We start from the raw sequence: 27,616 nt of genomic DNA on the forward strand, positions 1-27,616 counted from the left end.
CTGTTAGTCCACCCCCACCTCTCAGATTTCTTCATAGACTTTAATTCTCACGGAAGAATTTGAGAGACATTGAAAGTACTGAGCGGGAAAAAAACAAGGCAAAAGAGAATTTACTATTTAATTCAATGTATTAACCATCTAAAAAATTGATTTTGAAAAATGGACTTTACAAATGTTAACAATCTCTGGTAATTTGCCATTTGATAAAATGGTGATTTTTCTTTTTAAAATGGATCAGCTTTCTACTCATATGCTTGATTTGTGTGCTTAGCAAGGCCCAATACCCTTTTTACTTTAAGTTGCTTAATGCAAAGTAGATAACATTAGTAGCCATTAAGAATTCTTGTGCTGCCCTGCATTGTAAGTTTCTCCTTTAATGTCTGATATGTAAAATTTGGGGAGTTTAAAAACTTAACCAAATTGCTGCCAAGGGTTTTTTAGTATTCACAATTTTTCAGATTTTAGCAAAATGATACAGTATATGTATCTTACACTATATAGTTAATTCCTCCAGTGTATATTCAAATGAATGGAGTTTCTGATAGCAAAAGCATATGACTTAGTCACATAAAGTAAGATAAATTAAAACATTAAGTGGTTTCACAGTTCTGGTCAGAATTTGCAGCCCGGTAAATGTGGACGAAATTAAGTTTGCTACCAAGGGAGTTTAAAAAAAAAAAAACACCACTTTGTTTTCAGAGCTTCTGTGATGTTTGAGTTACCAGAATTTGTGGACCCATAAAGTTTTGTTTGTTAACCAAAACCTTCTGTAGTTGTTTAGTGAATCAAGTGGGTAGTAGAAATTGTTACTGTTTTTTCACCAAGAAAAAGGTGAAATGGACAAACATCTGAACATAGTTTGGGGATGACTTAACAAGTACATCATCTCTCTCAGACTTCACAGAATCCTCTGAGACAACCATTCTTATCATCATTTTTATTTCACAAAGGCAACAGAGGAGTAAAATGACTCATTCTAATAAAGTTAGGAAGCAACAAAACTAAAACTCAGTCTCAGGTCTTTCAACTCTGGATCCCATCTTTCTTTTATCAAATCTTGTTTTCATAGGAAAAGCTTCTGATGAAGCTGAGAATTCAGGTATATTCTTGTCTAGAGTTTAACGAATATATCATAATGCTTAAAGCCTTTTATTAATTTGAATTATTTAAGTTAGTTAGAAGTGGACTGATTATTATAAAATTTGAAGTTTGTTTTGACTTTTTAGAAGTTATGTTAATTTTGAGTGTGGAATAATACGGATTTTTTTTGTTCTCCCATTGTTATTTTAACTGTTTAGATGTGTCTGGCATCAGAGGGGATGAAAATGGAAGAATCCAAGCTAATAAAAGCAAAAGAATCAGATGGTGGAAGAATTAAAGAATTGGAGAAGGCAAAAGAAGAAAGAGAAATGAAAATGGAGAAAACAGATGAAGCCAAGTTACAGAAGGAAGCAGAATTTGAAAAATCAGCTAAGGAAAATGCAAGAGATTCTAAGGAATTAAGAAATTTTGAGGAGATGCAAATGAATGATATAATGGCTATAAAAATGGAAGATCCCAAAGAAACTACCAAGGAAGACTTAGATGAAGATCAAAAATACAGTCACTTCCCTGATTTTTCTTACTCTGCCAGTAGCAAGATAATAATAAGCGATGTTCCCAGTAGAAAGGATCACATGTGCCATCCTCATGGAATTATGATCATTGAAGATCCTGCAGCATTAAACAAACCAGAAAAGCTAAAAAAGAAAAAGAAGAAAAGCAAAGTGGATCGACATGGGAATGATAAATCCACACCCAAGAAGACATGCAAAAAGAGGCAGTCCTCAGAGTCTGACATCGAGAGTGTCATATACACCATTGAAGCTGTTGCAAAGGGAGACTGGGGCATCGAGAAACTTGGAGAAACCCCTCGCAAGAAGGTCCGCACATCCTCAAGTGGCAAGGGAAGCATTTTGGATGCCAAGCCACCAAAGAAAAAAGTGAAATCAAAAGAGAAGAAAATGTCAAAGGAGAAATCCTCAGATACCACCAAAGAGTCAAGACCTCCAGATTTCATTAGTATTTCTGCCAGCAAGAACATTTCTGGTGAGGTGCCAGAGGGTATAAAAGCAGAACCATTGACCCCCACGGAGGATGCATCACCACCCAGCCTATCAGGACCAACCAAGACGGAAGACAGTGACTCTCAAAGAAAAACTGAGACTTGTGGCTCCCGGAAATCCGAGAGGTCTTGCAAAGGTGCTCTTTATAAAACCCTGGTGTCTGAGGGCATGCTCACCTCTCTGCGAGCCAATGTTGACAGAGGTACGTGACTTCTGCAAATCTGAAAGGAGTATGGAACCCTAGCAGAATTTCTCCTTTAGAACTATTAAAAAGAACCACCATAAAGAACAATATGGTAACAAAATAATATTTTACATTTGTACAGTTCTTTATGGTTCATAGATCACATACATTTGTCATTTTACCAACATGTTTTCTAACACCATTGAGGAGAGTTGGTATTCATTTTGTAGGTAGTCTTTAGGATATAAATGTTTGATTCAGACCTTTTTCTTTTCCTTTTTTTTTTTTTTTAACTGGTATGAGATGGCTTTTTGTTTTGAAGGATCCATATTGCATGTTTGGAGCTCTTACTATGTTTTTTAAAATTGATGGAAAAAATTTCCTGAATCAAGAGATATGTTTGGCAGAATCTTGACCTGTAGGCTCTAGAAGTAAATAAATTAGCTAACACTCTCCATTAGGTAATCAAAACTATAATTGAATAAGGCTTTTTAAAACATAATGGTATTCAGAAGCCAGTTAATGTGTATACCTTTATTCCATAGAATGTTTCATATAAGTTCATCTACTTTAAAATACAGCATCTGGCTGGGGCATTACCTTTTGCCAAGCTAAATTACGACTAAAGATGTGCGAATAATAGGTCTAATAAGCCCTGAGTGAAGATCCTTGGAAGTACAGAGTTCTCTAGGGATGGCATTCCAGTAAATCTTGGGGAATTAGAATTAATAGTGCAAAGGGCTCTCACACCTTAGGCTGATTCATGAATGGAAAAACTAGTAGCCTGTCTCTGGAGTCACACAGTACCTGTTCAGTTATGACTAGACAGCTTGTACCAGAGGCTGTAAGTCACTTTTTTGCATGTTCTGTCATTAAGAGTGGTCCATCATGAATCACTCTGAGAACTCTGAAATAGTTACAAATAACATCATGCCAGGAAGACCTAAGGGGTCAAGAGTTTACTTGCAAAGCCACTAAAATGATTTCTTCCTAACCCACTGTACTGAGCACATCCTTTCTCTTGAATTTTATTAGGGAAGCGAAGCTCAGGAAAAGGAAACTCTTCCGATCATGAAGGGTGTTGGAATGAAGAAAGCTGGACATTTAACCAGAGTGGGACCAGTGGTGGCAAGAAGTTCAGGAAGGCAAAGCCAAAGGAAGACTGCCTCTTTGGGTAAGTGCCCATGAGCACAGTCAGCTGCACTGCACAGACCCCAAGTGCGGTAGGGTCTCCACGGCAAACCGAAACCTCTTAACTGCTTATTCCTTGAGTCTTCATTCATCACTTAATATAATCTTAGTAAACACATGAGGGAATATGATTCAGATGTATCACAGGATTCCTAGTTGTCAGAGTGACAGCGTCTTTCACATTTTAAATTATCAGACTTAGGCCTGAGTTAGAATCGAGGTCCACCCTGTATTAGTGGTGTGACGTTATAAATCCTTTAATAGTGTCAGGATGGATTTTCTATTCTGAGATTTACGGTGGATATTATATAAGTATGTTCACATTTTGCCCATTTACCTACTATACGTACTTCATTAGTGTTTCTAAAGCCGTGTACATATGTTTGTAAAGTAATGACAGCTGAAATGTAAGGTAAATAAAATAATATTTCTCTGTCTAACCTTGTTTTGTTTAAACCATGTTTTGTTGCTCTAAGATAAAAATACCAGATTGAAGATTCTCCTGGTACAGAGAGTATTCAGTAATTAATTATATATTGAAATGTAGTAACAAAAAATAGCATACATCAAGGTAAAATTATTAAGAATTATTTCATTTTTATGGTATACTGAAGACTCTTAATACCAATCTCGATATAAAGCATTTTGCAGGTTAAGTTAGGAGACCCAGTACTTTATATTGGTGAGGAAAGCATCTGAATATTCAGTTGTACCGTTTTGAAAATCCTTTGAGATTTCTCTTAGCCTAATTTGAAAAGAATACATTGAACAGAAATAAATACGTTTTTATATTTTCCATATTTTTTCATAAGTGTGTTTAAAAGTATGCAAATTTTATGCATTGGGAATGTCATATTTTGTTTATTCATAAATATTTGCATTTCTGTTTATGGGATAATATATTTTTTCCTTGGATGTTACAGTGCTTCAGAGTGTTTAATTCTAAGGCTCTAGGTCATCACAGAGTGGGAGGATAGAAATTATTTCTCATGATAATGATCCCTCAAGATTATTTATATCTAGTTGATATACTTATATTTTATATATTTCCTTTCTAATGCTTTTTAAAGTCCATGGTAGTTGAGATTAGTTTTGCCTACATTATGCTTCAACAATGGCATGAAAATCCTCACATTTGTCATTGTCAAGTGATACTTTCAAATGCAGAATTTCCTCAAAAAGTGACCGTTGAGCGTCAGGACCAATGCTCTCTATCTTCTGGAGCTACCAGTGCTCTGTGTCTACATGACAAGAGAGGAGCAGCTCTCATTTCAGACACTGTGAAGTCTGGGAGAGGGAAATAAAGCAGGCACGAAGGTTCCCCAACAGAAAGTTCTCCAGTGCTTCTACGAGAAACTGCTGAAACAGAGAGAGATGTTTTCACCGGTCATCTTTGAGGAACAAGAAAAGTGAAACAATTTTTTGAAAATCTGTCTCTGAAAAGAGATCGCTGTGTGGGTTGTGTGTGTGTGTGTGTGTGTGTGTGTGTGAGAGAGAGAGAGAGAGAGAGAGAAATCATTTCTAAGGAAGCCACATGTATATAACTGGGAGTGTGGTTTTCTATAGGCTTAAATCAACAGTCCACTTCTGATCTTTCTTTGTTTCTCCCTTTTAAATAATGGCCTGTCAGAATCAGACTATCTGGGTTTGCCTTGTTTAGAACATGCAAACATAGTGCATGAGCAGTGAGAAAATGCCAGTTCCTGACTCTGAGATTTCTAAATGAGCATTTTAAACCTTTTTACTGCAGAAAATGTACTACCTGTTAACTGTAGCCAAGAAAAATTCACTCGATATTGGCAGTTCTAATTTTATAAACTTAGCCAAGAAAGACATAGGCGATTATTTTAGTTGAGAAAAGAAGAGTCCCAAGGGACCTTAGGGGTTACGTCTTGCATTTTCGTATTTTTCTTTTGGTTATTCAGAGTATCTGAAAATTCACAACTTATAGATAGCTTTCTGATAATCTCACTAGTATCAAATAGTAAATGATTTTCCATTAGTACAAACGTTTTTGTAACTACTCACGAAAAGACTGTTTTACCAAGGAAAGAACATCACCCCCACCTACCACCCTTTACATCTTTGATAGCGCTTAGTGATGGCCTTTTGCTGTTGCCCATTCTGATGTTTATCTAACTGTCTTTATCTGTGCTCCCCCTCTCTCATACATTTCTCCAAAACTGAGGACAGCAGCCTAGCACATCAGCTTTGTAAGTTGCTACTCAAAGTTGCTGTCTTCCCAGTATGCCTTCCATTTTCCATCTCCCAAGCACAGTGATCCTCCTGCAGCTTCTCCCGTCTGTTTAGGTTGCATCTGAGTTAATAAGTCTCACTGTAAATGAAAGCCAACAGCCAGCCTAGGATCCAGCAGGCATGCTGCCATTGCTGTGTAGGGGCCTGAGAGACCGTCAAAAGCAGCCCAAGGATTTCTCAACTTTGCTGGTGGCATTTCTGAAGTCATTTGTAGTTTGTGTTAAAGCAGTGTTGCCTCTGTGCCAGTGAAAACTGGCTTTATTTTTTTCACTGTTTTTTCCTCATCCTAGTCAACACTCCAGAATGTTTTTCTAATATTGAAAATATTTGTTTGAATTTTCTTTGTGTATGTTTTAAAGTACTAGTCAATAAATATTTTTTTAAAAACGAATCTTACAAAATTACCAATATACCATATTACCAATAAGCTTGCCAATGTAGGTACATATATATGAGTCTTTAGAATGAGATGCTTGTGTGGATGGAATATCATTTTATATTGAACCTAATGAAAAATTCTCAGGCCAGTGGAGAGAGTGGCAAATTCTACACTTCAAAAATATTCGGATATTTTAAATGTTTCTGCTTTTCTAAGGTAGTAAGGTAATAATATATCATGCGGGTTTAACTAAGAAAACTATGTTGGTAAATCTTCTCAAGCATTTCTGAAAAGATGTTTTTTATCCTTGCATAGAATTTATTAGTAGTGCCCTAATCTCAGGGACCTTGTCTTCAAAAGAAATATCTTAAAATATATCTTCTATCATTTTCTGTGTAAATATTTATATTGTGTGATGATTGATTACACTTCTTCTCTTTTATTAGCATATCAAAGTTGGATGAAGAATTTGAAAAAAAATTCAACAGCCTTCCTCAGTATAGTCCTGTTACATTTGACCGTAAATGTGTACCTATCCCAAGAAAAAAGAAGAAGACAGGAAACATGCCCTCAGAACCGACTAAAACCAGCAAAGGTTAGATGTGTGCTCTCTGATTTCTGGTATTGTGGTCACATTCTCCACTGAACCCTCTTCTTAGCTTCTGCAGCTCCCTTTAGCTGCGTAATTGGATTTCGACTGAGGCATAGCAAGTTGGAATTTCAGGTTGCTCTCCAAGATTATCTTGGTTCCTGTCTCACTTCTCTCTCCTTTCTTTCCTTCCTAATTCTCTTCAGCCTCTGTCCTTTGACATGTAACCTTATACATTTGCCCTTAAAGATGTAGCTTTATTGAAAGTGTGACATGTGGTCTTTGACCTTCTGCTCTCCAGAATTTTAATTTGGAAATGTTGAGCTTTTCTTGAACAAAAACTGTTGTCTGCATCTAATTCTTCACTTCCCTGTGTCTGCAACAGGTTGGACTCTGGGAATATGAAATCATTCTATTTTCCTAATAAGCATACTCCATTCTTTATTGGCAGTATGAACCAAATGAAAATAAAATTCCCTGTAGTACACTGGCAATATCTTTATTGGTTTTCTTAAATGTAGAAAAATGCTGTCTTCAGCATATTTGTTTTCAAGAATATTGGATTCTCCCCTTTGTATATCAGGGAACTTTAAAATTCGTCAGGGGCAATACTGTAGTTCAAAGGGGAGGGATTAAAGAATGTAGGGTGTTTTCAGTGGTCTCCAACACCTGGGACCACTGTGATATTTGTGATGTGCAGGAGCTGGGGTTCTAAACATCCTAACCTGCTAAAGACACTGAAGCACAACAAAAGATTGTACTACTCAAAATGACAATGTTGTTCTCATTTTAGAAACTTGTCTCCTAATTTTACTTTAGGTCTAAAGTTTGGTGGGAAAATGTAACTGTAGTCTCTCACACAGATGTGAAAGATTGCATTCGGTTTTCTCTCTTGTAAAGACTTTGAGTGGAAAGATGAAGAGCTTGTGTTGCCAAGCTTTTGTTGCTTTCAGGATCAAATTCTGAGCAAGATTTGATGGAAGAGTTTTTATAATTACCCTGCAGAAACGGCTGCCTGTTGCCTACTTTATGTCAAATCAGATTAATTCCCTTTTGTGTATTTTGGACGGATGGCTGGATGGACGGATGGACAGACGGATAGACGGACGACTGGATGGATGGATGATGCCTGGCTACAATATGATATATATCAATACATCAGCCTTGCTAAATTCTGGCAGCCATGGATAAATGATCAGAGATAATGAGGAGGTACAATTTCATGGATTTTGAGGGAATTTTATAAGGTATATGTCTAGGGAAAATTATGGTTTCTTCTCTGAAGAAACCTAAGCCTTTCTCCCTCGAGACCTAAAAATCTCTTTGTGTGCTGGAATTGATAACAACTGAGAAGGATCGCTTTGAGAGCTGTATCTCAAGATGGCTCTGAAAGGCTGAAGAAAGTTCCCTCTCCGTGATTAAAGGCAAAGGGCAATGTAAAAGTGATTTTAGCTTAGTTTTCCTTTGTGGTTAATAAAAAGAAGTCTGGTGAATAAAGAACTAAAACAAATGTTGCGTCACCAAGTTTGCTTATCTGGGAAAATAAATAGTGTTGTGTCACGATCTTTCAAGATAAATGGGAAAGAAATCCAGTAGCTTTGTTGACAGGTAGGTAGCTGAACACTATAATGGATTGATTACCAAATGAAATGATAGTCTTTGTGCCCTAGGGATATTTAAAAATAGGCAAAGTAGTTCATGAGTTCAAAGATGCCAGGTATCTTGACCTCCCATAATTCTTTAAAGTTGTTGATAAATACCTGACAAGCAATAAAATGGAACTTGATTGATTGATGTGCAGGATGTATTCTCTTTCTCTACTTGTAGTTCGAGACCTTCATTTTAGAGCTCTGAAGAGGGTTGAATTATCTATCAGGAAATGTAGCAATAGATTTATTTTTGTAAAGCTGTAAAACCCCCGGAAGTTAGGATCTATTTTCATGAGACCTTCTCTTGGGTCTTAGTTACCTGTTGTATGTTTTTTCTCTCCCAGCTAAGATTAACAGTGTTTCTTTTGATGTGAAATAGCTTTATGGAGCTTTGGATTGTACTTCATACATCATCTTAACTCTTCTGTTATGCCTCTCAAGCCACGAAGTCACTGGTTCTTCTACAGTATGTTAGTAGTTATGCAGGTGGTAAGTCTTTTAAGACTTTAGAGTTTGCTCTGCATTCCAATTCATGGAGCAAAGTGCAATTACTATAAAGCAGAAATTAATATATTCTCTGTTTAGCAAACTAAAGAAATAGTATTTATGACTGATTGTAATTTGGCATTAGCAGCACTAGTGTATTATCCCACAGGTTATTAATGAAATTATCATACCAGCTGTGCTGTAATTACCTGATCTTTAGAGATAGAGGAGATTGTTTTCTTAGACTGTAGACCCTTCGCACCTTTGCATAATGAATCCTTCAAAGCAAAACCTCTGTATGAAATCATTAGTTCATTAGTAAAAGAGCTTGTGTCCATAGGAAACCTTATTTTTCTCCAACAATTCACCATTTGTATTTTATTTTCTCCTACATTTCTTATTCAACATTCATTACATTTTTTTTCTGTCTGTACTAGGTACTTCTTTTAGCTACTCCAGGTTATATAAAATGTATAGAATTTTTTCAAAATACAATTTCTAGAGGAAACGATTATGTATGCATTTATACTGTTAAACATCTCAGAATCATAGTACCTGCTTAGGTTTACACTTCTCTTTTCTCAGTGGTATCCTTATTATATTCAAATTTCCAAGTAGTCTCTTCCTCTTTCTCACTGTCCCCTCTACTCTCTCCGCCCCTGTTCCTTATAGCTATATATTGGGTCTTGTCAGAAACTCTAAAACATAACAGGAAGAAAATAAATGTTACCTTCTCCGACAGAACTCAGGCTACTTATAGTAGGGAAAACACAGTGATTTAGAAATAGAATTTCCCTTTGCTTCTAAGAACAAATTATCCAGTAAATTATAATACTCCCTCTCACAGTGCAGTTCAGCTGAAGCAGCCCATGCCTACATGTTTTCTGGTTTATTTCTCACAGTTAACCTGTATATATTCAAATGATAGCTTTAAATTGTAAGTCTAAATTTAATTGTAACTTCATAAGAGATTTGTTTTGACACATTATTTTAAGTATACTGTTAATGTTTGAAGCACTTTTTACAAAAGTATCAGAAGTCAGGAGTGCTCTGCAAAATAGTAATTTTCAAATGGCATGGGGTCATGGAGAAAAAGTTAATTGAGTTCAATTTAGAGTGTTTAAATTATGCCCCAGCTTGACCCTTGACTTCACTTTTCCTCCTTTATCTCTTCTATCTTCTCTCATTGTTTCTTAGCCAATTATCAAGCATACTGTTGGGCTTTCTCATGTTTTTCCAATCCATACTTATATTTTAAGATTGAAATTTCAAATGCTTAAGGATTTGAGATTTTAAAAAATTGCAGTGGTAATAAAAGAAGCAGGTTTACAAAAAATTAACGGTTGGGGACAGAATGCCCTGTTTGGGAATGAGCCAACATGAGGGTAGTTCCATTGTTAAAGGACTGAGACCTGTTAGCCAGCCAGCCTTTCCTGTGAGGAATTAACAGCTTCCAGATTGGGCAGAACTCTGTATTTTGTCTTGTAACTGTTTGAGAGCCACCAGACATTTTCAGGAATATGACAGCACATTTGCAGATATAAACAGTATACTTAATATAACCCTGAGTTCTTTGACAAGGCATATGTGTCCAGCCTAGTGAGGTGGCTCCTTCCCCGCCATGAATTCTAACTTGATTATGGCTGGTTTACTCAAGCTCGTTTAGGTGAGCAGATGCGCATGCCCAGCAGCTGGGAGCACTGCTATAAATTATCTCAAAAGAATTCATTGTTTCATTGGTTATTCATTACTTATGTGCTCATTACAAAAATGACAGCCTAGTTTTAGAATAAAATCTCTCCTTTTTCTAGCTTGAAAACATGAAACTGTAGAACCTAAGAATGAGCTACCACCATTCGAGTTATGCCTCACATTTGTTTCCTACAACAGTTCTAAAGAGCAAGGTTCACTTAATTCACCTTACCTGCTGTCCTTGAAGTGTGGCCATACCAGGCTAATACTGAACTGGCTCCTGTGTCACTACAGCTTTTAAACCCTCCCTCCCCTCCCCCAAATGTCTATTTTTCAACAAACCATGAATAGCATTAATGTTCAGAAAGGTTATTGTTATGTGTCTGTGGCACCCCTCTTATCCTCTCATACTGTTTGTCTCTGCTATATTCTACCCAGCTGTGAAGTTGGTGTGCAAAACAGGTTGATACCTTCAAACACAAGCCATCCTGCCCCAAAACATTCTAAGGTAGTTTACATGCCAGCGACAAGTGATTTTGACATAAGGAGGCAGAGGCTCATGCAGACACTCTTGCAAGAAATTTAGTAGGAAGACGAGAGACAGAGATGGGAGGGATACTTGAAGTGGTAGTTTAGCAAAAGACAGTTGCCGATTCTTTGCTTTCTGAATAATTCCTTCTAAAATTCTTTTCTCTGCTTCTTACTTCCAGCCTTCTTTTCCCTGCATGGAGTCTCAATATTAATAATTAAGAGAAAAAAATAGTAAATTTTTGTATGTTTGGTATTTATTACAAATTTTGACCTTTTTTTCTTCATACAAATGAAGAAAATATCAAACATATGCACCATACTGGTGGGCAGAAATGAAGTTGTTCATTTCTTGGCTCTAAAATTGCTGCTCATTTTCAGTGACTACTCCTTCAAGTTTTTCACTTTCTTTGTTATCTGAAGCTGCTTACTTGATTTGTTTCATAGCTATAGATTGAGATGGCCAGGAGCAAGGAAGCTTACAAATAAAAGTTTATAATAGTTCCTCTGTGTATTAAACCATTCTGGATGTTCTTTTTTCATGTTAAATTTGAAAACTCTGTCTTTAGTTTTGTCCTTAAATTGTATTTTTTAGATTTTTCTGAGTGTGGTTGGGTCTAAAAATGTGAATTCGTCTTTCCTAACCCATTCCATACATCAAATCAGTTTGCTTCTGTGAACCATTGCCTTATCACCTCCTCATACACAATGATGAATACAGAGGTCATTCTCTGTATGAGCCCATTCCTTATTATTATTAAATTATTTTCCTACAAGTAAATTATTAGGGTCTTTATGGTCTTGAGATGTTTCCGAATTGTTTTTCTGTTCTTTTTCTACTTCTCTTTTCTGTAATTACCTATGTATATATCATTCAGGTGCACAGGCCTGCAATTCCCTTGGATGTATGAAATATATGAGGTGCAGTGATTGTAGAGAATACCTATAATGTTAGTACAGTATGTACACATGATATGTTTTCTTTGTATTTGTTAAATTTCTTTTCTTTCTCTTATTGCTCATTTTTTATGGGGGAAAAAAAAAAAGCCAACAGGAGGCATTTTCTGTTTTCAGCCACCATCAGCCAATTCAGAAGTATTTGCTTGCTGTTGTTAATTTAGAAAGATGGCTTGGTGTAGTCATCAAAAGAACATTTGTACAACTTTGTGTTATCAGTAATAACGGCAACAACTGTCATTTCTCCAGCTCTTTGTGCCAAGCAGTGGTTCTAGAGTTTTATTTATTTGTTAATACAACAAATATTAAGTACAAGTCATGTGCTAAGCACCATTCTAGACAATCTGAATAAACCTGTAACTAGTAAAGAGACTGAATTTAGTAATCAAAAAAGTACCCAGGAAAAAAAAGGCTAGGCCCAGGTGGCATCACCACTGAATTCTACCAAACATTTAAAGAAGAATTAATACCAATTTTTCACAAACTCGCCCAAAAATTAGAAATGGGGTGAGGGGACACTTCCCAACTCACTCTATGATGGCAGTATTAGCCTAATGTTAAAGCTAAACAAAGATATCTTAAGAAAGAACTATAAACCAATATCTCTTACAAATATGGACACAAAAATCCTTAACAAAAGACTAGCAAACCAAATACATCAACGTATAAGAACTATACTCCATGACCAAGTGAGAATGCAGGGTTGGTGTAATATCCAAAAATCAATTAAGATACCATACTGATAAAACAACAACAACAAAAATACATGATCATCTCAGCAGATATAAAAAAAGCATTTGACGAAATCCAACACCCTTTCATAACAGCCAACATATTCAGAGTAGAAGGGAACTTCCTCAGCCTGATAAAGGGCATCTATGGGGGGAAAAAAATCTACAGATTCAACCCAATCCCTGTCAGAATCCTAGCTTACTTCTTTGTAGATGTTGGCAAGTGATCTTGAAATTAATTAGGAATTGTGATGGGATCAAGAATAGCAAAACAATCTTCTCAATTTCAAAACTGGCTGCAAAACAGTAATCAGGACAGTCTGGTACTAGCATAAAGATAGACATATAGGTTAATGGAATAGAACTCAGGGTCTATAAATAAATCTGTATGTCCTTGGTCAACACATTTTCAGCAAGGATGCCAAGACTATTCAATGGGGAAAGAATAGTGTTATCAAAATATGGTGCTGGGACAACTGCATATCCACATTCCAGAGAATGAAATTGAGCCATTATTTACCTCACATAGTATATAAAAATTAACTCAAAATGGATGAAATACTAAATATAAGGGCTGAAACTATAAAACTTTTCAAAGGAAACAGGGGTCGATCTTAATGACCTCAGATTTGGCAATGGATCTTTTGATATGACACCAAAAACTCAAGCAACAAAAGATAAAATAGGCGAATTGGACTGTATCAAAATTTAAAACTTTTGTGCTTCAAAGGACATTAATAAGAAAGTGAAAAAACCTCACAGAATGGGAAAAAATAATTACAAATCACATATCTGATAAAAGACTTTTATTTAGAATACATAAAGAACTATTACAACTCAAGAAGACAGACAACTCAATTTAAAAATGGGCAAGTTATCTAATGTTTCTCTAAAGAACGTAAACAAATGACCATTAAGCACATGAAAAGGTGCTTGACATAATTAGTCATCAAGGCAAATCAAAACCACAATGAGAGTGATACCACTTTACATCCTTATGATGGCTTTAGTCAAAAGACAGAAAAGTGTTAGTGGAGTGTTAGTGTTATTAAGTGTTTATGAGGATGTCAGTCATGACAGTTCTCCAGAAGGTTAAACAGGGAGTTAATCTGTGACCTAGCAATTTCACTCATAGATATATGTCCAAGAGAAATGAACACACATATCCACTCAAAAGTTAGTATATGAAAGTTTATAACAATTATTTACAATAACCAAAAGGTATAAACAACTCAAATGTCCATCAACTGACAAGTGGTTAAAACAAATGTGGTATATCCATACAGCAGAATATTATTCAGCCTTAAAAAAGGACTGAAATACTGATAACGTGTTTTAACAAGAATGAGCCTTGCAAACATTAGTGAAAGAATCTAGATATAAAAAACCATATTATATGATTCTATCTATATGAAATTTCAATAATAGGCAAATCTATGTAGAAAGTAGATTAGTGATTGCTTAGGGATAAGGGGAATACAGATATAGGGAGAGGGAATAGCTAAAGGATATGGGATTTATTTTTGAGGTGATGTAAATGTTCCAAAATTAATGATGGCTGCAAATATATCAGTGAATATAAAAACCATTGAATTGTGTACTTTGGACAGGAGCATAGATGGGTTTGCCTCTGACGGGAAGGCAGAACATTTGGGTGCTGGTAGGTGGGTAGATGCAGCAGGGGTAGTTTATAGAGCTTCTAACTTTTTTAATCTTCACATCAAGCTTGTTAGGCACTATTATTATTCCCATTTAAAGATCATAAAACATGACTTATATAAAATGATTTAATCAATTTTCACATAGGAATATCAGCAAAGTAGAGAAATAACTTGTTTGGGGAGGTCAGTGCTGCTATTGGTGACAGAAAAATCTCCCTTCTGATTTCTTTATCTGCGAAAACTAAGATGTAATCTGAGATTTCTCTCTCCACCCCCACCCCCTAAAAACATGTTTTGGCCAATATTTTTCTCTTTTTAAATCACTTTTTTCTTCCTAGAATATCTTCAGAAAAGGCAAGAAATCTATCTAATGCTGTCAGGCCAGCCGTTATCCTGAAAGTGCTGTCTTTGTGAAAATCAGTTTCTTAGGAGAGATGGAATGCCCATGCCATCCTTTTCTTCATGATATTTAGGAATCAAAAGTAAAATCTTTTTATTACAGACTGCAGCTATTCTGCTGTTACTAGTTGTGGTCTGTCTCTGTCACTAAATCTGCAATTTCTGCTGAGGGAGTCCTAGCCCTAATGGAGGCGTCTGCCCAATACATTTTGAAGGAAAATCTCACTGGGTTTTATCTAAGCCTAAATGAGAAGGCTGAGCGCTATTAAATGAATAATGATGCAAGATGACACTTCTTGTGACTCAATTTGCTTATTCCACAGGTGGGAGGAGGATGTAACTATTTAGAAACAGTATTGTTTTTTGGAACATTGTGGGTTTAAAGTATATTTATATTAATATTGTCTGTAGGTCCTTTCCAGTCTCAGAAAAAGAACTTATTCCACAAAATTGTCAGCAAATATAAGCACAAAAAGGAGAAGCCTAATGTTCCAGAAAAAGGTATTGGTGCCTTCCATCCTCCATTAAGGTTTCTTGGCCACCTCCATTGTGAATTCATCTTTGAGTAATGCTTCTGTGCACTGCCTATGCTTTTTCTTCCCCTTTGCTTGCTTCCATGTCATCAGCTCCTGATGCGGGCATATTTGTTATTTCTAGAATCTGCAGCTAATTGCAAAGAGAGATCTTTTACTTGGATTTGTACTCAAATCCCATATTTGTCTCTATTTTCAGAGTTCGACATGAAACCTAAAATTGCCTTTTCTCATATGTATTTTGGTACATTTTGTAATTTAGTCTTCTTGAGCTCTTATCCACTTATTTTCTTTGACTATTCTCATTTTTCTCATGTTTGGCAGCCTTCGTACTTCATACCAGAACCATATTTTCCCACCTCCTGAAATGTTACAGTTTCGTATTCATGTAAAAGTCCCACGGTTTCTATGAGTTCTCTGACACTTGATTCTTGTCAAGGAGGATTCTTCCACTCCTAAGTCATAACCTCCCTCTTTTTTCCCCCCATCTATATACTTCTTCATTTGCCAGACTCTTCTTCCTGCGGCCTTCAGCCACATAATTGTTATTTCCAGATGGCACTAGAGATGTATTGCTCTACATTCCGTTTACTCTGAACATCTTTCTCATTGTTATGATTTCAATGGGCTCTTGAACCTCTTCAGGGCTCACCTGAAGGTTTTTTTTTCTTCACATAGTTCAGGACTCCTACTCTTGTTTCACATAAAAGAGAAATCTCATCTCGTTCAGTACAACCACATGTCCTGGGAGTCAGGCTTTCTTTAGCATCTCTCTGCATGTTAGTGTCGTGACTACCATGAGCCCACTCATCCAGTGCCCATTTGCATCCTCCTTGCATGGCCAGATGTGAAGGCTTTCATGTTTTTGGAATGAGGCTTTAAATGCAGCTAGCTATTTTTCATGTGTAGACGTATGTGCATACGTGTTCCCGTATGTAACATTTTACTTAATTTGGGTTTTATTTTCACCTCCACTTTGGCCTTTTAGTTTTGTTTTGTATATTAATATTTTTTTCTCTGCTTCCAGTGGATAGACATCACTCTTTAGGTAAAATGTCAGCTTTTATCATTCCCTTTTAACTGATCTTCGGATTTTCTTGATTAAAATCATGGAAATTACCCAACAACATATTTCATAAAAGGCAAATTTGTTTATTTTTAATCTGTTTTCTATATATTGACTAATTATTTTAGTTGACAGATGTAGTTTTGAGAATTAAATAGTTGAAATAAAATTCTGCTTCATTTGTGTGATGATGCTTTTTATTTAAGTAGTTTTATATATTGTTATTTTTGTAGTGTATGTATTTATGGTAGGAGTAGAGTTTCACTTTCTTTTTTCTGTCATTGGTTTTAGGAAGTGGGGATAAATGGTCAAACAAGCAATTCTTCTTGGATGCCATTCACCCTACAGAAGGTACAGTATTCATTGTTATCATTTCAGATCATTTGTGCTGGAAATGGCATAATTTTTATAGGTTTAAAAAAGATATACATTATATAGGTTCAACCAACAACATTAGGCCTGAGTGTTCGTTATCAGATTATTTTAAATTTTCAAATCAAAAGTTATATATTTTTGGCTTTGCTAAGGGGCCAGCAGTGTGTCATGTGGAGTTAATTTGTCAAAGAGGGATTTGTAACCTTTGAGCCACTGTTACCAGATTTTTCATAACTAAAAATATTTCGTATTGCAGTTCATGTTGCAGATGCTTGTGGGAGTCAGAACAGAGCAAGTGTGGGGCTGTCCTGGTTGTCTGGGCATGGGCAGGCCCATGGCAGTGGTGCCTGACCTGAGCTTCTTTCCCAGCCCACCTTTCATTACCTCTGAATATGTTCAAATGGAATGCCCCCGAGTCTCATGTATAGCCGAGGAGAGGTCCTGTATCAACTGGTATAGCATTCTAGGTCTTAGGCTCAGATTTTATTTCCATATGACCCACAGTCATATTTATTTGCATGTTATGTAATTTCTATTAAAGATCTAGCCCTCAGGTGAATGCTCATTTCTGTGACGGTTAAGGAGCCATCCTTCCCTTTTTCCCATTGATTCCTTTTTTTCTATTGTAGATATTTTTAAAGAGCTGACCATTTTTATGGTGCTTCATTTAGGAGGTGATTAACTTGAAAACTAGAAGGGATCTTAAGGTCATCCAATTCGGCCCCTTTGATTTACTTATGCAGAAAGGGGAACTTAATGAACATTCTACTTCTTTTGACTCCCAAATACACTTATACCTTTATTAAAAGGAGAAAAAAATTAAAATGCGCATTTAGCCTAAGTCATTTATCGAAAATACTGAAATTTGTGTTTATTTTATTGTAAACTTGGAATTTTTTTCTTTGGTAGGCACAGTTCACATGAGCCACATGTCTGCTTTTATGTAGTCTACTTTTACAGAAAGTGCCAGCAATATATCTGTTTTCTGACCTGTTATTTCACATTAACAACCTCTACGGAGTGTTATTTCTACACTTAGCCAGCAAAACAAAATATGAATTGTTGTACTGCTCTCAGCATTAAATCTTGACATCCCAAAATTGGTATACATTAGCTCTTATGTATTTTAAAAATGTTCTATACAGACTTGAAAAATGTAAGGCACTAATGAACTATAAGAGGAATCTAAAGGAGGCATTTAAGACTGTATTACTTCTTTCTTGAAATGGTACTGTTCTAAATGTTTTCTTTTTTTTAATAATGAAAACCCTATCTCATATAAAAGGGGGTATCATAGCATGTGCATTGTGGTAGAAAGAATGAATTAGATAGGAATTAGAAGACCTGGCTGCTAGTCTCAGACCTGTCACTAACAAGTTTTTTTTTCAGTAGGACAAATTGTTTAACCTCACTAGGATTCACTCTCCACATTGGTACTAAGTGTGTATGTGATACGTGTATTTAGAGGTGGGGTGAATGATGAGGTGTAGTAATACACGAATCATAAATTTTATTTCCCCTCTAACACATGATGATTTTATTACCATGCTATCCTGAGTGGGTGGCGTTATGCTGAAAGTATGATAGTCTAAAGCCCTAATTTTCTGCCCTTTGCGGGGCGGAAAATCTGTAAATCAATTTTGAGTCTTCTAGGCAATACCAAGTGTCTAGTTGGAAATAGAGTTATTATTGGTGATATTTAATCATATTTATTATTAATGTATATGGAACAGAACTTTGGAGAGCATGCACTAGAAATTGCGCGTCCTTTACTGTAGAGTGCAGATTCATTTTATGTGGCCAGGAAAAAAGGAATCAGTTTGAGCATTGGAAATTACCAGTAATTTAAAGTGACCCTTTTTTTGTTACTTATTTTCATACCATCTCCTACATTTACTTGATCGGATGATAACCATGCGCTTTGTGAATTATCTAGGCTCTTTATTTCATCCTCTCTCTCACCTATGGTCACATCACTGCTTATTAAAACTTTACTTTGCAGAGTATAAATATATAAGGACAGAAAATGAAACCGTAATCAGGATAATTTTAACACGTGTAAGCCACCCTAGGCAAAGGTTAGACAGGAGCTGTTTGTAGCTGATGCCTGTAATAGAAATGTTGATGCAACAGTCTACGCAGCTGTTCGCTGTTCCTGACTTCTGTTAAAGCGGGTGACCTAAAGTTCACTGTGCTTTCTTTATACCACCTCGAGTATAATTGGCTTGCAATTCATATTTTTTTCAAAATATCAGAAATTTTTAGGTGCTTAGTAATCACATCTGAGGTCTAAAACATAATCTGTTTAAGCATTTTCCCCATGCTTTTAAAACTCAAAATCACTAAACCATTTCTTGAAACTTCTGCAGATCATAAAAAAGATTGTGTATAGCCTAGAATTAAAGGTAAAATTTTCGGATAAACCAAGATGACCTACCTCTGCCACTGTGTTTATCTTTCCACCAAGTTCTAGTGTCATATGCTAATGCTTAAGCTAGAGGTTTCTAACTGTAATAATGATGATGATGATAATTAATACTTAGTATTACATTTTAGTTTCCAGAGGACTTTGCATATATTTTTTGTGAAAACTAGTCTTGACAGCAGCCCCAGTGAATTAGGGAGGGCTCATTAACCCCAAATACATGATAAGGAATTGAAGTGTGAGCAACATAAGCAGAAAGGGAATAAACCAGTATTCTTTCCACTAAACCACATGGGCCACTACAGTTTCAATTTTTTAGGCATATCTGTAGATGACCCTCAGTTAGCCCTGATGTTGAAATTATAAATCCTATAAGAAAAAAAAATCCTCAGACTAGGAATCTCCATAAGATTTGTTTCTTTGCAGTATATAAATCTCATTGCAGGGGAGAAAGTCTGGTTTATAGTTAGATTTCCGAACATAAACCACAATACTCAGGCTAACTTGATCTCTTTTCTCAACTTCAGAATAGTTACTATATAATTTGAGTAACGTCTCCTGGGATCTTAGATAAGGTTCATTCATTTGATTCTTTTTCCTGTGTTCCACTCGGCATCTGACTGCATTTTCAGCTCACAGGAGACCAACCACAGGCAATGAGATTCTGGATTTGGCTGTAATAATTTCAGTGCAAGTTTGATTCCCCTGGTTGGAATGTGAATTCATGATTCCAGAGCACTCTGTGGTCTTCTGGGGTACAGTACAAAAATCTCACTCCACATTTGGGGAGCAGAGTTTGGAAAACAAGAGTCTCTTATTGCCACATCCTTAATGATGCTCCTGGAGTGAGCTCACATTATCACTCTCAGATGATACGCTTCAAGTGTGTTACGATTATCGTGGAGTGTGAAAACTAGCCCTGTGGACTTGTTTTGCAGTGCTTTGGGTAGGTTTGTGTGTTCAACTACAAGCTGAAAGAGAAATGACTAATTTGTTTTTAGACGACAAAGCCTTTTTTCCCCACATTTCCATTAATTTATCAGGGAGAAAAAAAATAAAGAAACTGGCTTGTTCTCTTGATACTCAACTTCGGGCTTTTTCCCTCTCTGAGCTTTTTTCCATTCCCTGTCCCTTAGCAGCAAGCCTTCATTTGCTAATGTTGCCAGACTCAGATCTGCTGTTCTGTCCAGACAACTACTTCTTTGACTTTAGCCTTCCTGCCTTCTCCAGTTCTTCTGTCTTGGGAAGGGTTCTCCCTAAGCGCTGACAATGAAGGCTGTCATTGGTCTAGGCCACCAGACAAGACAGGATGTTCTGGGGATAACCTGTGGCTCAAAGCATGAAGCAGGACCGACTTTCACTTCCTTTTCCAAACTCTAGCAAGATCACACACCTGGTCAGGACAGCCTGGAATTAACCTCCTGAGGGCAAATATCTTATATTACATACTCTTTTCAAATATAGATTGTCTGCTGGGCCTGCGATTACTTCTTGATCTGACAGTGTAGATTCAGAGAAGACGCTGTCTAGAGAGGCGGTATTTCCTTCGTTTTGGTGATTTTCGTGGCAGCCTGCTTCACTCCTTTGTTATCTCCCGGTACACCAACCTCTGGGACCTGATGGTTGCTGGTATCTGTCAGCTGATCTGCCTTTGACCCCCTGGTTCCTTGTCTACTGGTCTCTGAGCTTCCCTTATTGCCAGTCTGCTTTTAGGCCTGAACTGTACCTCCCATCTTCCCTTTGTTGCCATCCCTTGGCTTCTTCTTGTGTTTTTACCAACTCATCTGAAACACACAGGAAAAGGAGTAACAATTGAATAGAAATGAAACCATTTGAAGGCTCACCAAAAACAAAAATGCTAACAGTCCTAGTCAAGGGAGTACTCTTCCCCAGCCTTGTGCCTCTGCAGCTGACTGAAGACTTGCTTTTCCCCTGGTTGGGACCCTGATTCTGGGCTATGTGGCAAAATGAAAAGAATTTCAGGTCTGTGTGGCTCCTTTATAGCAGGGATCCCAAACACCCGGGCCGTGGACTGGCACGGGTCGTGGACTGGCACGGGTCCATGGCCTGTTAGGAACTGGGCCACATAGCAGGAGGTGAGCAGACATTAAGCAAGCAAAGCTTCATCTGTATTTGCAGAGGCACAAGGCTGAGGTAAGGGCAAGCCCTGAATCATATTTGATTTATGTTTTTACATCCTTTCTGTTGATGTAATTAAAATTATTTCCCACTTATTTTGGAATGGGCAGCCTGGAATTAACCTCCTGAGGGCAAATATCTTACAAATTCATAGCCCTCCTTTCTCACGAATGTACCTAAACCCATTAAGGAGCTAGATTAAAATTTTAAAAGAAGGCTATGCAAATATTTATACCAACAAGTGCATTTTCACACCTTTATCCTTGCTCTGTTTTTACCCCATTATTACAGCTTTTTTCCTTCCAATGTTATGTATATTGTCTTATTTCCAATGTCTGCCTTCATATCTATCTTCTGATAAGCACCTAAAGTTATTCTCTAGGTTTAGTGTGCTCAGAGTTTTTCATGTCAGACCTTGATTTTCTGAAGCACACTCCCCTCTTCTTTATTAAAAAGGATTTCTATGCCTGTCTTAAGAGACTGGATAGTTAAAAAATAGAAGGATGCCTCTTTTCCCTGCCCAAGAGTCATTAGGCCACTGGAATAAAAAAAGTCCCAGTCATGAAACTTGACTACGTATATGTACCCCTAAATACTTGCTATACTCATAATCTGCATATTCTTGTCTTACTTTGAATTTAAGGGAGTGGAGGGAGAGATGACCTCCTAAGGAAATGGGTATATAAGACACAAGCATTCTCAACCTGTTTGAACTGGAAACAAGTCTTTGGTGTCAAGTGTGTCCCTTACTCTTGACATAGTGATTCTTAGGATACAAGTATGTGTATTGTTAAATGATTTACTGATATTACAGTTAGAGTCAGGGTACCTAAAACTAACCTTTCCAGGAGCCCTGCTGACATGTGGTACTTCATTACATGATCTCACTAAGCGTATTCACCTGCTCCTAGAATTCAGTGATTAAGGGAGTGTTTCATTATATGCTGGCTTCACCAGTGTTTGCCAGGTCCTTGCTGAACAGTCAGTATGGAAAAAAGGTCAAGCCTCAGTTTTTTTTCTGATCAGTCCAAGCTGGTGATTGAAAGCAGACATTCCAGTGATAACTGGGAATTTAAGAAATACATATTTAATCTCAGTTTCTTCAGAAGAAGAGAAATTTCTTTATCATCCTCTCCAGACCAGCTGGCCAAAAGGGTCTTAGATTGGGCCCCTGACCATATGTAGAAATTGTGGCCAGTTGGGACATAATTTATGCAGATTTGCAAACACTGTCCTCCCCACTGAGAAGATGTTATTCCAATAGCCTTTTAGTTCAGTTAAAGGTGGTGGTGGTGGAGTAGGACTCTTAATTCTCTGTACTTAATCTATCAAAGCAAGTATAAATAAATATATTTGTTGAGAGGTATGGGTAATGTTTTATTTTTTTTCCCCATTAGTACTTTGAAAACTAAATGAAAGTTCTGCGTTCATTCTGAAGTGTCAGACATTTAGAAATGTGTCCTCTCAACAGCAATGTTGGTGCCTTGTGTTTTTGTGTGTGACTATATATGGTTTGTCCTATTTCAGCCATATTTACAGAAGACAAAAACACCACAGAGCCTGCTCATAAGATTAAAAATGCAAAATCCCTACACTCCAGAGCCAACAGCAGCACAAGAACCGCTGGTGGGCAGCCAAAAGAGAAAAGCCAGGAAAACCAAGATCACACACCTGGTCAGGACAGCAGATGGCCGGGTGTCACCAGCAGGAGGTACTTTGGGTAAGAAGAGGGAGCATTAGACAGAGATAACCAGAGCAAGCAGGTGACCCTCATGGCCACATTGGCCAGCAAATGACTATAAGCAAACTGAAAAATGGGCCTGTTCTGTGGTTTTTGTCACAGTAACATTTTCTCCGTCTAGATCTCTCGAGAACTAGTTTTTTTAGACTCCCAAATCTACATGTTTTAGTCCATGTTTTAAATGATAGATGTTTTTCCAAGAGCATGTCTGAAATTCCTAGAAAGGAAAAGTAATTTTTAAGACTGTCAGTTTCTCCTTCCTTTTCTCAGCATGCACAAAAACAGTCTTGGTTAACTAAATTCCCGAAGATCTTAGGCTTTTAAAAAAAAACTAAATGAGTCGGTATTTCTCCATGGTTCACTGTTCAAGTCACTATGAGCCAGATTATCAAGTATTTAAACCAATGAATTAAGACACCTTAGAAAGCATCCACCACTTGTTGTAAAGCCATTCAGACCATCAAGGGAGCTTAACTTTCAGTGAATTTCTCCATTTTCATTTGTGGCCTGTGGTCTGTTTATTGTTCCTGGTGGCCTCCTTGGCAGCAGAACTGCCTGAAGGCCCAAGTTAAAGAGTGGTATCAGAGAGTGACACTGAGCATCCTCCCTCAAATCTTGGACTGCTGCACTAACTATGGGTTAGTGATCTTAGATGCTGCCTTTCTGCCTTTTAGTACCTCTAGCATCTTATTCTGTTAACCCTGAAGGAAGTGTCCCTCTTCCACCCTCATCCAGTTTCCAGAAAGAGGTTAAAAGTCCATAATGACTTCTATAAAAAAAAAAAAAAAAAAAAATGTTTAAATGAGTATTTTGTGAGAGTAATGTTTATAAATATCTGATTTAGATTAATGTAGTTGTTAATAGAGATTTGGTGTTTGCTGAGATAGAATTAGAGGACAGTGAACTTCGTGCACTTGTCTTGTGTTTTGCATATGTAGATTATGAGAATCATAAAGCATATTAAAGACCCCCAATTTTACCCTATCATGTAAGAAATGAAGCTTAAAGGGGTGGAATTTTGTTTTCGAATACTTCAAACAACTAAGTTAGAAGTAGGATGAGATAGACTAGAATCTAGTTTTCCTGTTAATCCAGCAGGCCCCTCCTTCCTTCCCTTTCCACTCTAGGTTCTGTTTGTGATTTTCATTTTGTAAATGGTTATAGCCTCACTCTCACTTATAAGAGTGAAAGATTTTAGAAAATATTCCCTTTTATGTAGAAAAGCACATAGCACTTTCATGTTAATTTAATATATGACATTATTGGCTTTATCAATCATTTTATACCGTTAACATGTTTTAAAAACCATGATAGAGATTTCTCTTCCTTTATAATGCATAATAAAGTGTACTCGCTTCCAATGGGTATATTCGCAGAGCATTTCAGACACCTCTTCATAAATCTGAGAGAGCCTTTTATCTTCCTTCCAAACAAAAATGTATCTTCAAAACAAAAATGATAAATTTTGATCTCACTGGAATTGATTAATCTCATTGAGATTATTGTTTGCCATCCTAAGTGTTTAGTGTCACAACATACTGAATGTCCAAGTTGCCACAGTAGGGAATGGCATCATTAGAAATATTCGGTCGGTTGGGTTTTTAAGGGCCCTTTTACAGCATCTGTAGGCCCCTCTTACAAGTCTCTTGAGTTTTATTTTGGCCAAAACCCATTTCTCCTTCTCACTCCAAGATGGACCTATTTGTTGACCTTGTATAAAACAGCTTCTCTTCTGCTCAGCTTCGGGGCACAGCGCTGCCCATAGCTGCAGTTGAGCTTAATAAAAAAAATGTTGTTGCTGTGGAAGAAGAGGTTCTGTAAAAGCCTTCATATTCAATGGATGACAAAAGGGAACAGTAAAGAATATCAGTTCATTTCACCTTGTCTGGCAGAGTTTTCTCTGTGTCTTTTCTCTGGAGAGAACAGAGAGATCTTCTCGTAATAGATTTCCCTTTCGTTACAGAAGACAAACCAAAGGAACAACTGCAGAGGAGTCTGCCTAAAGTAACCGCGACAGGCTGCAATGACGAATGCGCACACAGCGCCGAGGCTGCAGAGACGCGGAGCAGCACTCCAGAGATGCCGGCCGTGTCTGCGTTCTTTAGCCTGGCCGCACTGGCTGAAGTGGCTGCCATGGAAAACGTGCACAGGTCAGTGGTGGAACGCCTTGCTCCACCGGGGTTCTGGGGATCCAGCTCAGCTTCACCCACTTCCATAGAACACAGTTGGAGAAAGCAACATAGAAACCTGAATCATCCTTTCTGACATAATTGGTGATATTTTTCATAATGTATCAGTGTTCATAAGACCTGGTTTAAGAGCACTTTTGTTTATGTGACACATTACAAAAGTGCTGTACTAACGAGCAGTGTGGGAAAATATCAGGGACTATAACCAGCCAAGTATTTTATTTTGAATATATTATTCTGTGGCTAGACTTCATTTCAGTAAAGAGCTTGAGAGAACAGAGAGACAGTATTATTGTCTAATCATTAAGCATGAGATTTGGGTTTGAGTCCTAACTCTGTCACCTGCAAACTACAAAAGCCTTGAGCAAGATCATTCACCTCTTTACCCTCCATTTTTTTCTTCTGTAAAATGGAGATCAGTGTCCCAGTGCTAGCACACAGTAAGCACCGCCAATGAGGATGGCGTTGGTGGCAGTGATGGTACCACCAAAAGAAAACAGTGGAAGAAGAGCATTTTGGCATCTGTCGTGGCAGGCAGAAGGCCTGGATTTTTCTTTCACTCTCTGTGTTTACTGCAAAGTAGTTTATTTCTCTCTCTGGGCCTCAGTTTTCTCATCTTACATTGAGCATAATGATATCTCTAAGAATCACAGCGTTCTAAGGATCAGCCAGGATCATAGGTGTGAAAGCTTTTTGAACTTGGTAAAGGCTCACAGAAAGCATATTCAGTTCTAAGTGCATAATTGGGTATTCTGCTATTTAATGGATCCTTTAGGAAGGCAGAAAAGCCTTTTGTAAACTCAGATAGTTCATATTTTTATTGAGAGCGGATTACCCACAGACGAGCTACTTTCTTGGCCTTTCAGTGTTCAGTACAAAAGAGCTTGTACAAAAGAGCTTGAACTCTAGTACAACTTGTATACCCACCTAGTGGGCTCAATTCTCCTTTTTCACACAGGTTTAGGAGGCCCTGACATAAGCCTTGTTTGCATCTTGCTCTTTACCTGTCACATTACAATTCTTGTGCTTCCTCACAGATAGCCTCTAGATATTTCCAAGAAGTCAAATTCCTCTTTCATGTGTACACTGCAAGTGCCTAACAGCAAGTGAATGCTGACAGACATTGTTAAAATCTGCTTTAAGTCTCTTGAGGGAGATAACACAAAGACACTTCTCCGCTCATGGAGTTTTACAGTGGAGTACGAAGGACAAACTCAGACACATACAAAAAGAATTAAGTATATGCCTGAGGAGTACTAACTGCCCCTATAAATTGTGGAAATATAAGAATTCCAAGGGGCGTCATGATTCAGGTCTCAGAAAAGGCCACCACACATTCACCCTTGCTGCTGCCAGTGTTCCCTTGTGAATATGACTGTGGCCATACCATCGCTGTCAAACAGCCTTCCGTGACTTCCACTTTGCAGTAGCAGAGAGCCCCAGCTTTTCATTCTCTCCACCACCGCCACCGCCTCGCCTCCGTGCCCCACAGTCATATGGAATCTCTTGATGCTGTCTAGATAAGCTAATCCCTTTGTACCTCCTCCTTTCAGGCTGCTCCTCCATCCAGCTCTCGTTCTGTATTCTCTTCTCTCAGTCCTCCTGAAAGCCTCTGCATTCTCCGTACATACCTTTCTTACACCACCTGTCATGTTAGTTAGTAATTATATGTTAATGCTTCTATCTCCTTCCAGTATATTCTGAAAATAAAGCACTTATTTTATTCTTAATGTCCTCAGCTTCCTTAGTTCCTGTTACATCAGTGGATGAACGAACAGATGAATGAGTGAATGAATAAATGAGGTGTTAATTAGCTAGCAGGCATAGAAAACATGATTTTTTTTTTTTAACCTCTCCATTAGAAAGAATAATATTGCTTACTAGAATTTTACCCCCCATATAACAAATGGTTAGTTTTCTTAATATCTAGAAAGGCAGGATGCGCTCTCACCCCGCATCCCCAAGATTTTTAGTTGTAACTTTAGCCCCCATACCTGTTAAAGCAGAGCTGCCAGGCTACTCTCTGCCTATAGACTTAATGTAATCGTACCTGATTGCACATCAATTAATTATTGCTTAGGCATCACCTGAGTTTCATGATTTAGAAGGGTGATCAACAGAGTTAGAGGTAGAACTATATTATCTGCACGAATTTGTCACAAGAAATCTTAACATTAGGTTCAGAAACCCAACATAGAAAGTTTTACAAAATGCAGCAAGTTGGAACTTGAGTAAAACTTTGTTGAGAGCCTGTTTATTTATGAGGAGTTTTATAAAGGAAAGTTCATTAAACTTTATCCTAGAATCAGCCCCACCAGGTTGGCCTTTTTTGGCCCATTTT

At 37.3% G+C, this 27,616-nt stretch overlaps 1 protein-coding gene across 1 annotated transcript in view; it reads left to right on the plus strand.

The window, feature by feature from the left end:
• Positions 1 to 27,616, plus strand: part of BBX (BBX, HMG-box containing) — a 244,900-nt gene that overhangs the window by 208,193 nt on the left and 9,091 nt on the right. Inside the window, 8 exon segments of the mRNA XM_025050956.1 lie at positions 1,299 to 2,307; positions 3,325 to 3,463; positions 6,562 to 6,710; positions 15,219 to 15,308; positions 16,698 to 16,757; positions 22,873 to 22,936; positions 22,938 to 23,065; positions 25,050 to 25,236. Coding sequence (XP_024906724.1) covers positions 1,299 to 2,307; positions 3,325 to 3,463; positions 6,562 to 6,710; positions 15,219 to 15,308; positions 16,698 to 16,757; positions 22,873 to 22,936; positions 22,938 to 23,065; positions 25,050 to 25,236 — 1,826 coding nt within the window.

Source organism: Pteropus alecto, unplaced genomic scaffold (genome assembly GCF_000325575.1).
Source record: "Pteropus alecto unplaced genomic scaffold, ASM32557v1 scaffold270, whole genome shotgun sequence".
Classification (NCBI taxonomy): Eukaryota; Metazoa; Chordata; class Mammalia; order Chiroptera; family Pteropodidae; genus Pteropus; species Pteropus alecto.